Genomic DNA, 15,777 nt, shown 5'->3' on the forward strand with positions numbered 1-15,777 from the left:
AGAAAAATGACTTTTTGAGATGTTTTTCATGAGTATTTAAAAACTGATGAGTAATATTTATGCCATTTATGTTCTGAGTATTGCTTTGAGGTGTCAAAGCTAACTAACACTTAATTAGACAATGTAAATAGAATCGTAATATTAAACTGTTTGTGTTGTCACACAAACAGTTTATTAATGATAGCATGTGAAGAGAAATATAAACATTTGTTGTATTCTGAAAATACTTCCGATGCCGAAATAGAGAAAGTGGTAGATGAGTCAGAAATGTATGTTGGTCGATGGAGATCTTTAAAACAGAAGCTAGAAACACTAGTGAGTGAACAATTATCTTCTAAAAATGAAAATTTGAACATTGTTTCGCAGCCGAACACTTTATTACGTTACCCAAAAATAAAATTACCTACTTTTGACGGTAGTGTACGAAATTGGCTATACTTTTGGGGTCATTTCAAAAAATTGATGAGGACATTAATATCTGTTTTCACGATAAATTTTCGTATTTATCTCAAGCAATGGGAAAAGGCAGTCCTGCTGAAGAATTAATTAAGAGCTATCCCCCAGAGGGTAATAGTTACGAAAAAGCTTTAAAACAGCTAAAATGTGTTTCGGCAGAGAGGAACTATTGATTCAGGTATATGTTAGAGACTTATTAGTATTAGTTCTTCAAAAACAGAACACTTCTAAAAATTCATTAAAAATTGTTCGATCAACTTGAGAGTAAACTGCGATCACTTGAATTATTAGGTGTTACTAAGGAAAAATATGCTGCAATGCTTTTTCCACTAGTTGAATCAACATTACCCGAAGAAACTCTTGTTGCTTGGCAGCGCTATAGATCTGCTCATCGTAGAATTCGAGAAGTGAATTTAGATGATTCAGACGAAAGTAAAACTATAATTGAGAAAAGTGATTTAGAATTTTTAAAAGCCGAAGTGAAGTCGAAGCTGAAGAACGCATTTTTTTAGCCGTTTCAACACATCGAAACCAAAAGCAGAAGTAAAACATAATCTTTCCTATGAGAAAAAGGTAATAGAGAACAAATGTAAGAGTAGAAAGTTTTCAAATATACCTAGTGCAACAGACCTTCTAACTTCATCTCAAGTATCAAAACAGTGTATATTCTGTTCTAATTCACATTTTTCTGGAGACTGTCTAAAAGTAAGAAAAATACCTTTAAGGCACAGGGAGTCACTGGTTCAACAATCTCACAAGTGTTTTTTATGTTTGAAATCTGGACATTCAGTCAAGGATTGTAACTTGAAAGCTGGTTGCTTGTGTTGTGGTAAAAAACACCATATTCTTCTGTGTAGAAAGATGCACCAAATAACTATGTCAAAAAATGAAGAATCACCTGAAGTTGAAAAGAAAACTGAGATTAGTGCTGAAGTGGATCAAGCTCTTTCCAATTTATCTTCTACTCCGAACGTAATGCTTCAAACATTCAAAGTTATAATTAGAAGTAATGGGAAAAAACGCGTCGCAAGAGCTATTATCAATACTGCTTCACAGCGATCATATTTATTAAGAAGTACAGCTAAAGAAATGAACTATGAACCTCAGAGTTGTGAATATTTACAACACTCTTTACTAGAAGGGAAGGACTCAGGAATATGCAAGCGTGATGTATACACTTTATATTTATCGAGTGTGCATGGAAATTATAATTGCAACTTTAAAGTTCTTAGTCAACAAATTATTTGTAAGTCAGTGCCACCTACTGTCAACAAACTTTGTCTGAAAGAGTTAGCAGCCTGTAATATAAATATGGTGGATGATTGTCAAAATCCTATTGAGATTCTTATTGGGGCTGATGTAGGTGGAAAACTCATGACAGGTGGTCGTCATGGTTGCCTTGTGGTCTCGTAGCTATTGAGACCAAATTTAGATGGTCAGTTATGGGACGAATGCCGAATACTTCGAAAAGTGAGTTTTCATCATCGTTCTTAGTTACATCCTTGTTATCTACTGTGGAGACCATAACAGATCTATGGACTTTGGACACACTTGGGATCACTGACCCATCAGTCAAGAAAAACCAGACTGAACTGCAAGAAGCTGCTCGGTTACATTTTCTAAATACAGTTCGTATAGTTGATGATCGTTTCGAGCTTGATTTGTCCTGGTTGGAATATCATCCACCACTAACAGACTATTTTGACTTAGCCAAGAGAAGACTGAACAAAACTGTTAAACGTCTTAAAATCGAGTCCAATTATGAAGCTTATGGAGATGTTCTCAAGGAATGGCTAGAAGAGGGAGTAATTGAAGAGGCTGATAAAAATTATCAAGGGCAAGTTCTTTACCTTCCTCATCGAGAAGTTATCAAAAAGAATAGCACTACAAAACTCCGACCAGTATTTGATGCTTTGGCCAAAGTAAAGGGATTTCCTAGTCTTAATGACTGCTTAGAAAAAGGCCCAAATCTAATAGAACAGCTTCCGAGTATTTTAACACGCTTTCAAAAAGAAGATTAGTGTTATTGCTGATATACGAAGAGCCTTTCTTCAAATAAGTGTTTCACCTACTGATAGAGACTTTTTGCGGTTCTTATGGCTTGATAGTGATGGTCAACTGAAAGTGTACAGGCACTACCGTGTAGATTTGGTGTAGCAAGTAGCCCTTTTCTTTTAAACTCTACTGTTTAGCTTCACCTACAAACTGTTTTAGAGAAAATAGAAACCGGTGAATCCTTATATACGAAAGGTGTCATTCAAAAACTTATTCATAGTTTTTATGTTGATAATTGTGTCAGTTGTGTTAAAAATGAAGAAGAACTCAATCATTTTAGTAGTGTATCAACTGAGATAATGGCTGAGAGAAAATTTGAGCTTAGAGGGTGAGAGTTCAATGATATTAATGCTGATGCTTCTGCTGATACAAATGTGCTCGGTTTAATATGGAATAAAAAATCTGACACTCTTAAGAATAAATACTGGTAGTATAAAAGAGTTATGTTTTGAAAAAGTGACTAAGTGCTTAATCTTATCTACAGCTCATAGATTTTTTGATCCTCTTGGTATATGTTGTCCTGTTATCCTTATCCCTAAGTTATTACGTCAAGAAACTTGGAAGCAGAAGATAACATGGTATGAAGAAGTTGATACCTGTACGAGAACTACATTTTTAAAATGGTTGAAAGATATTGACTATCTGGAAAAAATCCATTTTCCAAGATATTTTAGTTCAAGGAGTACGAGTGAAAATACTTCAGTACATATTTTCTGTGATGCCAGTAAGCCTGCTTATGCCGTGGCTGTTTTCATTCATATAAAAACTTTTGATTCTACTAAAGTACAACTGATACAAGCCAGGAGTATAGTTACACCAACTGGAAAAGAAGAAACTACTATCGCGAGATTGGAATTACTTGCAGCTACCATAGCGTCTCGCCTTTCGTCCTCAATTTTGTCTGAGATACAGAGTGAAGAAGTTTACTTATGGACTGATTCTTTTACTGTTTTAGCCTGGATAACGAGAGAAGAAGCCTGGAGTATATATGTCCAGAATAGGGTGAAGGAAATAAGAAGACTGACAAATAAAGATTCTTGGAGACGTATTCCTGGTTGCATGAATCCAGCTGATCTTCTGAGTAGAGGTTGTTCAGCTCTCTCCTCATTGAAATCTCAGTGGTGGTTAGGTCCAAGTTGGCTTTACTTGCCTGAAGAAGATTAGCCTAAAGGTGACTTAAATTTAGATGAGACTGAGATTGTTAGAGAAAAGAAAAAGAGCATAGTTCCTTCTGTAACAAAATGTTTAGTTTCTGCATGCTTGGTACCAAGAGAGACTGGTATTACAGATATATTTCTCAATACAAAAGGATAGTTAATCTAATTGCCTGGATCCTAAGATTCACCTCCAATTGCCGAACTGAAAAAACAGTGAGAAAGTATGAAACCTTGATTCTGATGAAATTTTTGAGGCTGAGAAGTTGCTGATTAAAATGGTTCAAGAAGATTGTTTTGTGAATGAAAAGGATGAGAAATTAAGAACTTTAGGAGTATTCAAGGATCAAAGTGGAATCCTCAGACTAAAAACTAAACTTACCTTTCATGAGGATACAGAAGACTTTAAAACGCCAGCTATTCTTCCATTCAATCATGAGGTTGTCAAGAGACTAGTGCGATACTATCATGAGAAAAATGCACATGCTGGTACTCAATTTAATAAATATTCTACAAGAGAGATTTTGGATTCGGAATGCTCGTAAAACTGTGAGATCTATCATCAATAAATGCACAGTGTGTAGAAGATTTTTTGCAAAGAACCTAGAAACTTGTACTGGGGCTCCTCCAGAAGATAGATTACGAGAAGCAGCTGTATTTGAAATCTGTGGAGTTGATCTTGCAGGACCAGTAATCCTGAAAGGCAACAAGAAATCTTGGGTTTGTTTATTCACCTGTGCCATTTATAGGGCAGTCCATTTAGAGTTGGTTAAATCGATGTCTACTGAAAGTTTTCTACTAGCTCTTAGAAGATTTATAGCTCGTAGAGGACGGAGCAGAATCATATACTGTGACAACGGAACCAATTTTGTTGGTGCTTCAAATGTACTTCAAGACTTAAACTGGAAGCAAATCACTGAAGACACATCTATACCACCAATTCAGTGGAAGTTCAACCCAACAACTGCCTCCTGGTGGGGAGGCTGGTTTGAGAGATTGATAGGAATTCTTAAGAAATTGCTGAGACGAGTATTAGGAAGAGCTTCGCTAACTTCTGAAGAAATGAACACGACTCTATGACTGTGAAGGAGTAATTAATTCCGGTCCATTGACATGTGTAACTGAAAGTGATGCTACTTTAATGCCTTTAAGTCCATCTCTATTTCTGCAAGATAATCAAATAAGTGGTGTTCCAGATCTTGATGACATTGGGCATAAAAGTCTTAATAAGCGAGTCAAATATAGAGAAAACTTGCAAAAGGATTTGAGAAACAGGTTTAGGTCTGAATATTTAGGAGCACTTATTCAAAATGCAAGAAACAAAAAATCTGTGAAAGTGAATATTGGTGATATTGTATTGATAGGAAGTGATAACACCAAGCGAATCAATTGGCCATTAGGTAAAATAATTCAGATTCTTCCAGGAAAAGATGGAATTACAAGACTTGTCAAGTTTAAAACAGCTAATGGACACTTGCTAAGACCAATTCAAAGATTGTATCCACTTGAAGCTTCCAACGATGATCCCATTATTGAGAAATTTTCAACCGCGAAGGTGGGAGGTGAAACCTGTGCCAATTCTTCCTTTCATAACGTATGTGGACTTGAACCTCAGATTCAAAAGACTAGAGCAGGTCGTACAATCAAAGTACCTAAGAGACTGGACTTATGAACTACTTATAATTTTCTTTTTGTAACTTATAAAATATTCACAATTTTCTTTTGTAAGTTAAATTTTTGAGGTAAAAATATTAACTTAGGGTGGAGGATGTGAAGTTGAACCTCTACCTGATTATTATCTTTATTTTGATGTAATTTAGTGAATCGCGATTGGCAACAGTTGAGTTTTTACATCTACGCTTTCGAGTTTGTTCTATAGTTTTACTTTTCATTTTAAGTAATGAGAAAAATGACTTTTTGAGATGTTTTTTATGAGTATTTAAAAACTGATGAGTAATATTTTATGCCATTTATGTCCTGAGTATTGCTTTGAGATGTCAAAGCTAACTAACACTTAATTAGACAATGTAAATAGAATCGTAATATTAAACTGTTTGTGTTGTGACGAGATGTCTTTCATTGGATAATTGATTGTATACTCATTTTCCATCATAATTCTTCTGATATTGAAGGTAAAACGGGATACATAGCAATCTAAACAAAGTTTCCAGTAAAAGCAGAGGACCTAATGAAAGTAGAAATTTACAAAAGCCTTTTAATGAAGTTGGTTGAATACTGATCTTTTATTAAATAAAGAGGCATTAGATTCTTTAGAATTCAGCAGAAACAATTATGCAGTCTCTGCTAACTTACTGCGATCCAAACAATTACAGCAATCGTTTGGAATATTCTTTTATTTTATTAATGTACAAAGGAGACTTATATTCAAGGTGCCTTTTTAATTTTGGTGGTTTCATGCTCTGCATAACCAAAATGTTACTGCAAATTAAACAAACATGTTATTCATTACCATCACAATAAATGTGTCACTGTATTTTCTTTTTTGTATCTTTCTAACTTTTTCTGATTTCTAAAGCCTACTCGAAGAGCCATTTGCATCATTACCTTTACTATTTAAGTTCAACCATTTATCCATGAGTAAAAAATATTTTTATCCTGAAATATAAATAAAATGTAATCTCTCATGGTAATTATTGAAATAAATACCAACCTTAGTTAAGTAAAACAGTAAACTGCAGTATTGTATTTTATAGCATACACAGTTGTTGCAGTAAATCTGGAGAAATTGACTGTATTGGGAAAGCATTATCACTGCTGTTACTTTAAAATAGGAAAGGTCGTTTTCCAGAGCCTGACTTGCCCTATAACCATAGGAGTGACAACTACATTAGATGGTTCAAGCCACATGATTCGATCTAGTTTCATGAGTAGCATGTGTATGAAGGTTGATTCTAACTACAGTCGCAAATAAGTGAAGAAAATATATGCCGTGCAGTGATCATGACACAAGTTATGATGGCAATTAAAAGGGGGTAGTCTTGAAGTGCCTATTTTAAAGAAACATTGTGGCTTTGACCTTATTATTGGCATGCCTATGTGGTTTAGGACATTATATACTGTATGTATGATTCATATTTTGATTCTGAAACAGTTCATATGCTGAAATTTCAACTGCTACTATGAGGCATTTAGTGGTATTTTTCAGTATACAAATGAAGTTTATAACTTAACTTGGCCAGTAATTTATAATGGCACTCTACAGAAAATTTAATATATTAAATTTATGATAATGAAGGAATTGCAGCTAATTTTAAATTCACATATCTAAATTAAAATTTTCATGATCCTATTAGGGGTCACAATCCACAGTTTAAGAAATGTTGTGCTATGTCATTACTTGGCAAAATTACACTATTTGTACCTTTCTCTTTCTAATCAGATTTATTGCTGAACTATTAATCATGCAATCTGATCACCAATTTTTATATAATTATTTCTGCAGTTAAACAATTCAAATAATTTAATCGAAAGTTTCCTCAAATATTAAAAAGAACAACAGCTCATTAAAAGTTGTTAAAATTAGCACCCAGTAACTGATTTCTGAGCTCTTATGTTTTTTTTTTTTTTTTTTTTTTTTTCTTATAGCTGTTGTTTATTAGTTCAAATTGATTGAATTCATGTAGTTAAGATAATTAAGTACTTATTAATTTACTCTTTTTTTTTTTTTTTTTTTTTGAAAAATTTTGCTATAGGAACTACAGAAAATCTGTCCAAGCCATTTGAAGAGTCTTCTTGGCATTTTTCTGATATTTCTTTAGCATTTTATTCGGGGATGTTTTCTTTTTCCGGATGGTAACTTTTTTGCATTTTGTTACTTAATATAAAAATGAAAATAACTTTTTTGTCACAAGTATTTTTATATGATTTAACCACGCCATTCAACCCCCTTTTTTTTAATAGTTCAAAGGGGCTTTGTCCCTGAAAGACTATTGTTTTCGTATTACTATTTTGCGTTGGTTCACTTTAAATGTCCGTTTCACTTTTGAAACTGTTGCCCCCAAATTTTAAGAGTATTGCATTATATTTGAAGAAATTAAATAATGAAATCTGCATAAATGTATATATATTTCTCATATTGGGATAAACAACGGTACATATAGCCATCGAATTTTGAATGACGTAATCCTACTGCGAATATGGGCATGTGGAAGCCCAAATTTGGAATTTGTTTTATTATCGATTTCATATTCTGTAAAACTTTAACGAATATTTGATTAACAAACACGAGGATTTCAAAGCGAGCAATGACAACGTTGTACAGAAAAAAATTTTTTTATCTCCAGTGCATGAGACTGCGTATCAGAAATTCTAAACATATGCTCAATTTAAAACTATTTTGCGATATTGCTCTTGAACTGAATTTTATGGTTTAAGTTTGAAGAACATGCTATTTAATAAATAAAGGTAACAGACAAAATGTTTAAAAAATGCTCCTTTAGACGTAATTTAATATCTGAAATCTTTCGGATTTTTTAAATTATTTTAATTTTTTTGTTTTGTTTAATTTTTTGGATTTTTCTGTTACTGGAGTACCACTTAGTGCCGAAATAAATGTTATTGTAAAATCCGACCTGATGGCAGATTCTAATGATGCATAAAGCTTCATAAAAAGAATAGTTATATGTAATGTTTAATGTGTGAAATTCTCTGATACTTGTATTTAAACAATAGTGAAACCTCTTTAACAGAAGTTGCCAAATTTTATTACAGGATGTGCCATACTTTGGCAACCATGCTCATAATAGTTCTTTATGCAATCTTAGTCTCATAGCAATCCTTCAGTCAAGCTACATTGCCATTTCAGTACGAGTTCTTTTTGTTCTGCTCCAAGTTCAAATGGTTTTTATAGACAAATCACAATATTTTATGCCTTAAACTATATTTTGAAATATGCACTTGTGAAACCTGGGAGTAAAAGAAATTATGGTAAACTCTAGGAATACAGTGTTTTGCTGCAAAAGCATTGACAGGAACATGAGATTGATTCTGTTTTGATTCTGATATTAAAGTGATCCACACTAAATCTTCACCGGAACAGAATAAATAATAAATGAATTCGGAAGTAGTTTTCTTGATTAAATTCTTGTAGTTGAATTGAATGATGGCTTGTGCCATCATTCTTTTGCATCTGTAAATAAGTACCAAATTGTGCCAGTGTAGTTTGTTAATAGTTAGCTACCCTGATGTTTTCACTTTAAAAAGTGTCAAAAACTTGCACAAATTCGCCATTGTGCACATTAAACATTTCATATATTATTATTGCACAGCTGTTTATGATGCGATATAAATAAGCTGCCACATTTGGCAACTTTTACTCTGTTAACAAAAAAGAACCCTCTTTTTTAATGTTGCATGAATTTTTATAATTTTTTAAATAAGAAATAAAAAATTCATGTAATTGTGTGATTTTCACAATTTAACCCAAAATAAGAGGTAGTTTAACAAGCATTACTCCCAGAAGTTATTACATATCATTTTACATGAAATTAATTAATTTTTTTTTAAATTTTTGATCTGTACAATAGTAATAGAAAACTAAAGTGTGAAAAATATGGGAACCTTTTTTAAGATAGCACAGTATTAGTATTTTTACAGGGTACTTTGCTTGACAAAAGAATTTAAAAGAAAGAAGAAATTTAAAGACTGTTTGAAAATTTCTCATGCATTTTCCAATTTCTTTGAATTTTTTTTAAATAGACCATAGATATTCTTTTTTATTCAAGATGTGAGTATTTAAAATTGATTACTAGTATCTACAAGAAAAGAGCAGAAAACAAAAATATAATTTATGTTAATATTTTTCTGGTCACTTTAAAATTGTCCCCTCAATATAGACGTAGATATTTACTGAATTGTATTAGATTCATCCTGCAGTTTTACTTTTAAAATTAGCTCTCTTATTAGAAATTCTCAAAGGCTTTGATTCTATGTTATATTATTGCTTCATGTGGTTACTGATGCCAAAGAGTTTGTGCTTTCATTTTGCATGTATTTGTTAACTTTTACAGACATTTTCACATTACCTTCTAAAATTTACTGATGAATATCAATATTTTTACCTTTATGAGATTATTACTTATCATAGATTGAAATACAGCTTAAGTAAGAACGTAACAGATCCAAGCTCTGAAAATATTTTTAAAATATTTTATTTGTTGTATTATTTTCCTGTCTCTCTCTATACAGATATATAAAGAGAGAGACTTTCTCTCTATAAAATCTGTATATAAAATACTGCATATAAAACACAATGTATATTCTGTGCATAAAATATTTATGTTTTAATTTCATACACTTTATGTGTATAAATGATAAATTATGTTTCCAGTAAATGTTATTGATACACATGCAAAATTTCCAGACTAATTTTTGATTATTTCAACAGTGTAGTGTATTCAACAGTATGTAATTAAAATTTTGGGTATTAAAATTAGTTTTTGGTATATCTAATGTTTTATTTTTATCTTTTTTGTGCATGTATAACCTAAGTATATTTTTGAATGAAAAAACACAAATAACTTTTCTTTCGTTAATCAATTTGCAGGAATTCATTAAATTTTGTCACTGAGGAATTAAAACACCCTTCAAGGTAAGTAAACGCAGAGAGAATTTTTTGTTTTTTCGCAAAAATGTAATTCTAGTGATAGAAATGGTAGTATTTAATAAATTGAGTGAAAAAAATTTGCGATTTCTGTGTGCTTGTATTATTGTATTTTCAGAAAGTTAATATATATGAGAAAGTAAATACATTTGATAATATTGTAGAGATTATTAAGTTTTTCAGAGCAGAAATGAAAAAAAATGTGTCCTTGCCTTTTTTTAAACCGTGAATCTTCCATTTGCTAGCTGTATTTGTTAACTGCTTTCACCACAAGTTATTTCTTTCCCTTTTGTCATAGCTAGAGTTATCATACATCCAGTATATATGAGACTGTCACTGTATTTCACTGCTCAATCACATATTACTGTTTGTCTCATTTTCTCAATAAACTATGTGTGAGAGAGAGAGCATGCAAGGATACAAGGTATATTTGGAGATACAAAGCATATTGATCATCAGAAGTTATACAAATACATATTTGCCATTCCAGCCCACAATACAAATGTGGAACAAATATTTTCCCTAAGGTCAACTGAGTGGTTGGGTGGTTGGTTTTCAAGAGACAAATGAAACAATTTTGATTTGTAACTGTAATTTTAAAATGACTTTTACCCATTTTTATACGTTGACTTTTTTTCAACCTCCAAAGAGCTATAAAGAAAAGATGGGTGAATATACAAAAAGATTTTGTTACCCAAAGTAATGTACAATCAGGTTATTTCTCTACATAAACACCTTGATGATTGAGGCATTTGTCATATCTGTGAACAAGCTTTGCAATACCCTCTTCATAAAATGTTATAAACGCCAATAAATGGAGTTGTGACGGTTTCTTTGAGCTCCACGTCATTTTGGAAGCACTGCCCCCCAAGCCACTGCTTCAGTTCAGGGAAAAGATGAAAGCCACTTTATGCTAGGTCAGGACTATATGGTGGGTGTTTGAAAATGTCCCATTGAAATTGCTGAAGGAGCCGTTGGATTACACGAGCGCTGTGAGGACGGGAATTGTCTTGGATCAGAACAATTCCAGAAGTTAGCATGCCTCTTTGTTTGTTTTGAATAGTTCTCCATAAGCGTCACAAAGTTTCACAGTATGAATCTGCATTAATTGTTGTTCCAGGCTGCATAAACTTCACAAGCAACACACCTTTTTGGTCCCAAAAAACAGTTGCCAGAACCTTACAGTTGTTGAAGGTTTATTTGAATTTTGTGGGTCTCTTTGGAGAATTTGTGTCCATCCATTGTTGTGATTGTCATTTTGTTTCAGGCGTGTCATATTTAACCCATGTCTCATCACCTATTGCAATGGATTTTAAAAAAATCTTCTCCATTACTATTGTAACAGTAAAAAAACTCCAATGCTGCAGCTATTCGGTGAGTTTTGTGGTCGTCAGTTAACATCTGTGGGGATCCAGCAAGCACAAACTTTTCTGTAGAGCAACTGTTCAGTAATGATAGAGTGCATGGAAGATCTTGAAACTTCCTGAAATTTCATCAATAATTCCCGATTTTCCTTAACCACTTGGTCAACTCGTTGAACAATGTCGTATTTAGCGACGGACTTGCGTCCCTGACCCCCTTCATCATTCATACACATCAGTTCGGCCATCTTTAAGCTTTCGACACCATTCATGAATAACACCATATTAGTAGTTATAAATTAACAAACTTTCTATGTAGAATGTTTCAGTTTGAGATGTATGCCAAGTAGAAATGCAGCTACAGAGCCAAATTATTGATTACAGAAATTTATGCTAAAATGATTGTTTCTACAATAATGAAGTATTTTATTTAGTGGATTCCTGCATGTTTTCTTATGGGAGGGAAATGAAATGCGCATTCGTAAAGCATAAAACAAAATTCCTACAAAAAATTTTTGTTGTTGGCTTTAAGGTCTGGATATTGGACGTTCATATCTCGGACTTTGTACTGTAATATGTCCAAAAACTGCTTTTCAAGTATATGTTTTTGAAGACAGAAAAGTTGCTATTGTGTTTTGAAATGCTCTGAGCCATTTCAGTCTTAAATGAAGCTTAGGCTTTTTCCAATTCTTAATATTTAAATTAATAGTCAACTCTTACATCTGTTTAGCCTAATAATTTTGTAAAGCTGTGTGAGTATTGTATATTTGTTCATATTTTTTGTGCAATAAAAAGTTTCCAAAATATTTTAATACTTCATCCATATATCTTATATTAACTATTCAGAGAGAAAATTATGCACACTACATCACTTTTAGTTGTGATTTTATTTTTTTATTATTCTTCTTTTTGACAAAACCTATTCAGTTGACAGGTCTTGATAATTCGATGGAGCAGTACCATAATTTGAATTTTATCCTTTTTTGCCTCAAATAGTCTAGTCAATATTCTAAATAATTAAATATGAGGATGCCTTTAAAAAAGTGAAATCGAATTCTTTTGTTCAAAGCTTTATCTATTCTTGGAATTCCTAAGCATTGGATATCCAAATTTGTAAAATATATTGTTTGGAATGAACTTGGCATTGAAAGGTTTTTGTATGTTTGATGTCAATTTAAAATATGATCATTCTGTGCTAAATTTGTATGTATTGTCTTAATCTTGTTAAGTGTTATTAAAAAAGGCTCTTTTATTTCAGAGATTTGCCAAGAGCAATCTACATCTCTCTTCCCTTAGTGTCAGTTATTTATCTTCTAACCAATGTAGCATACTTTTCTGTTCTGACCAAAGGAGAAATATTGGCATCAAGTGCTGTTGCTGGTGTATGTATTTTTAAACTTTCCTGAACATTGTTATCCATTACTCTTGATGTAACTAAAAATTACATCTAATTCTATTTCTCTTTAGATTTAATTCAATATTCAAAACAAAACAAATAATTATACCTGTCAGACAAAATCATCTTCATTCAATGTATTTTTAAACTTTCCTGAACATTGTTATCCATTACTCTTGATATAACTAAGAATTACATCTAATTCTATTTCTCTCTAGATTTAATTCAATATTCAAAACAAATCAAATAATTATACCTGTCAGACAAAATCATCTTCATTCAATGACATTTTATACAATTTTATTGATGACGCAAGCTTTTGTTATCCCTGGACGAAGCAGTCCTTATGGATCATATATGCGAACAATGTCAAAAAACACAGTTCTCTTTGTGTAAGTGGTTAGTTTCTTGCTTGTTGATTTGTAGGAAAAACAATCTACTTTTGGGTTCCATAATAATCTTTAAGTTTCGATGCTCTGATTGTCTTCAAAATTACTGAAGGAATATTCATTCCTTTTGTCCATGATTCAGGTCATGGCAAAAGATTAGGGTGATTAGCACACCAGCTATACAGACACATACCTCCATGTGGTAATAGATCAATCAACTGTGACTGTAATTTTTGAGCCTCTATTAGAGTGTGGGCTCCTGTCAATATGTCATTGACATAAAAATCCCTTTGTATTGTTTGTGTTGCTAATGAAAAATTATTTCTCTCGTCCTCTGCCAATTGGTTGAGTGTGCATGTTGTGAGCAATGACTTATTCATCCAACTACAACAACAACAACAACAAAAAAAAAAAAAAAAAACTGAGCGAGCATTACAGGATTGCTGTAATGACAATACGTGCCCTGCAAGGAGCCAAGAAGAGAAAACATGAAATAATTTTAAAGCCAAGCTATCCTAATGACTGAACAAGTACTTTGTTGTAAAATTTAAATTTTTTCTCCTAAAACATATTTCTCTTGTATTATTTTAATGCTCGTTCATTCATTCTTTCTGTACCACATGCATTTTTCACTAATAAAGTTCAAAAATTGTTTCTGTGCTGCTGATGCACAAAATAAAAGTTAAGTAAATTTTTTTCATGATAGATTTTTAATTGTCTTTGTTCAGAATTTTTTAGTAAGCAGCTTATTTATATGTTGTAATAATGAATGAATTAGAAATTTAATCATCATGAATATACATTAAGTACAATTAAAGGTACTGGAAAATTTGATGATATATGAGGATGAATACACATTACTTGACTGTTATTTTGTTAATTTTGTATCTTATTTTCATACCAACTGTATCAAAAAGATGAGAAATTTATTTTCTTGTTTTCTACATTCTATTTAGTTTTGACAAATATATATTTATTTTGTATGTCTATGCATGATCCTAACCATTTGTTTATTTTATTTTTATCATTTTAACTTTTTATTTCCTTTTGTGATCAATCTATTAGTCTACTTGATTGCTATTTTTTTCTATCTTAGGCATTTGGAAATAAAATTTTAGGTGTTATGGCTTGGCTTATGCCCTTATGTGTTGCTTTGTCCACTTTTGGTGGCCTTAATGGAGGTATATTTTCTTCAGCAAGGTGAGTTATTAAAAAGAAGTACATCCCATATGTTTCCATTTTACAACTTAGTTAAGAAATGCATTTTTTCTCAGCTAAAAATTCATTTCATTGTTTTTAATTTGCATAAATTATTTATTCAGAAATATTTGTATTAATTCAGTTAGTCATTGTGGCATACTAATAAAACTGTTCTTTATAAATTTCTACATTTGATTAACAATAAAGAGCAGGAGCTCTGACTGACTGAACTGAAACTGGAAACCAGGTTTTCATAATATCCAAGACCATTTTCTATTAAGGCTTGAACTTGGAATTTCAATAATGCACTTGTGCATAATCCAGAATCATTAGGCACAGGCAAATACATATCTACTGCATAAATTGTAAATTTCACTAGCATTTCTTTTGTTTTTTTCTAATGGCTGTTATCGTATTATTTCGAAGTTAAAGGTAATGCATGGGTGAAAACACTTTCTAATTCTTTCTGATTATTAGGTTCTTTTGGTAATTTCAGTGGTAGTTGATGAACAACTAGTGCAAGTAGTGTCAGCTTGGGTACTCTCTGGGTTTTTCAAAAACTGAGTAATTTTAAAGTTTTGGTTTATTAAATCTTCCTCTCACTTTCGTTTTCTTCATTGAATTCTGATACCCAGACAGTTTTTTTCTGTTTTTCTTTCTACATCTGAGGAAAAATTAAAACAGAAAAAGTAGACTTAAAATAAAAGTAGAAAATAACTATTACAGTCAAAAGTCGTTAATCCGGACTCGTCAGGACTTTGGCGATTCCGGATTATCGATTTTTCTGGATTATAGATCATCAGTTTAAATATGGTAACATGGTATGCAGAAATTACAAAATTAAAAATATGAAACCGTAATTTATGAAATAAAGAACAATTATGATCTAAAGGGTATCAAAATTTACAAAAAAAAAAAACTTAATATTTATTTGTTTACTTTATTAAACATTTCTTTCAATGTAAGTTGCTTCCTTTTATGTGATAATACTTTTTCTTTAATTCTATAAACAGACATAATTTCTTCTTCAGTTACAAAGTTCCGCTCTTCAAGTCCTATAATTGCTGTGTCGAGAATACCGACTAATTTGTCAATCGAAATTTTTTCGTTTTCAATAACCTCTGTCACTTTCTTCGCTATCGGA

At 31.8% G+C, this 15,777-nt stretch overlaps 1 protein-coding gene across 2 annotated transcripts in view; it reads left to right on the top strand.

The window, feature by feature from the left end:
- Positions 1 to 15,777, top strand: part of LOC118182190 (Y+L amino acid transporter 2-like) — a 64,190-nt gene that overhangs the window by 22,956 nt on the left and 25,457 nt on the right. For both annotated transcript variants that reach the window (XM_085820513.1, XM_085820512.1), the window contains exons 3-6: positions 7,379 to 7,478; positions 10,231 to 10,275; positions 12,907 to 13,030; positions 14,530 to 14,633. In XM_085820513.1, coding sequence (XP_085676639.1) covers positions 7,379 to 7,478; positions 10,231 to 10,275; positions 12,907 to 13,030; positions 14,530 to 14,633 — 373 coding nt within the window. The remainder of the gene's footprint in view (positions 1 to 7,378; positions 7,479 to 10,230; positions 10,276 to 12,906; positions 13,031 to 14,529; positions 14,634 to 15,777) is intronic.

The sequence above is a fragment of the Stegodyphus dumicola genome, chromosome 7 (genome assembly GCF_044657685.1).
Source record: "Stegodyphus dumicola isolate Sdum_Otavi_A_Nest chromosome 7, ASM4465768v1".
Classification (NCBI taxonomy): Eukaryota; Metazoa; Arthropoda; class Arachnida; order Araneae; family Eresidae; genus Stegodyphus; species Stegodyphus dumicola.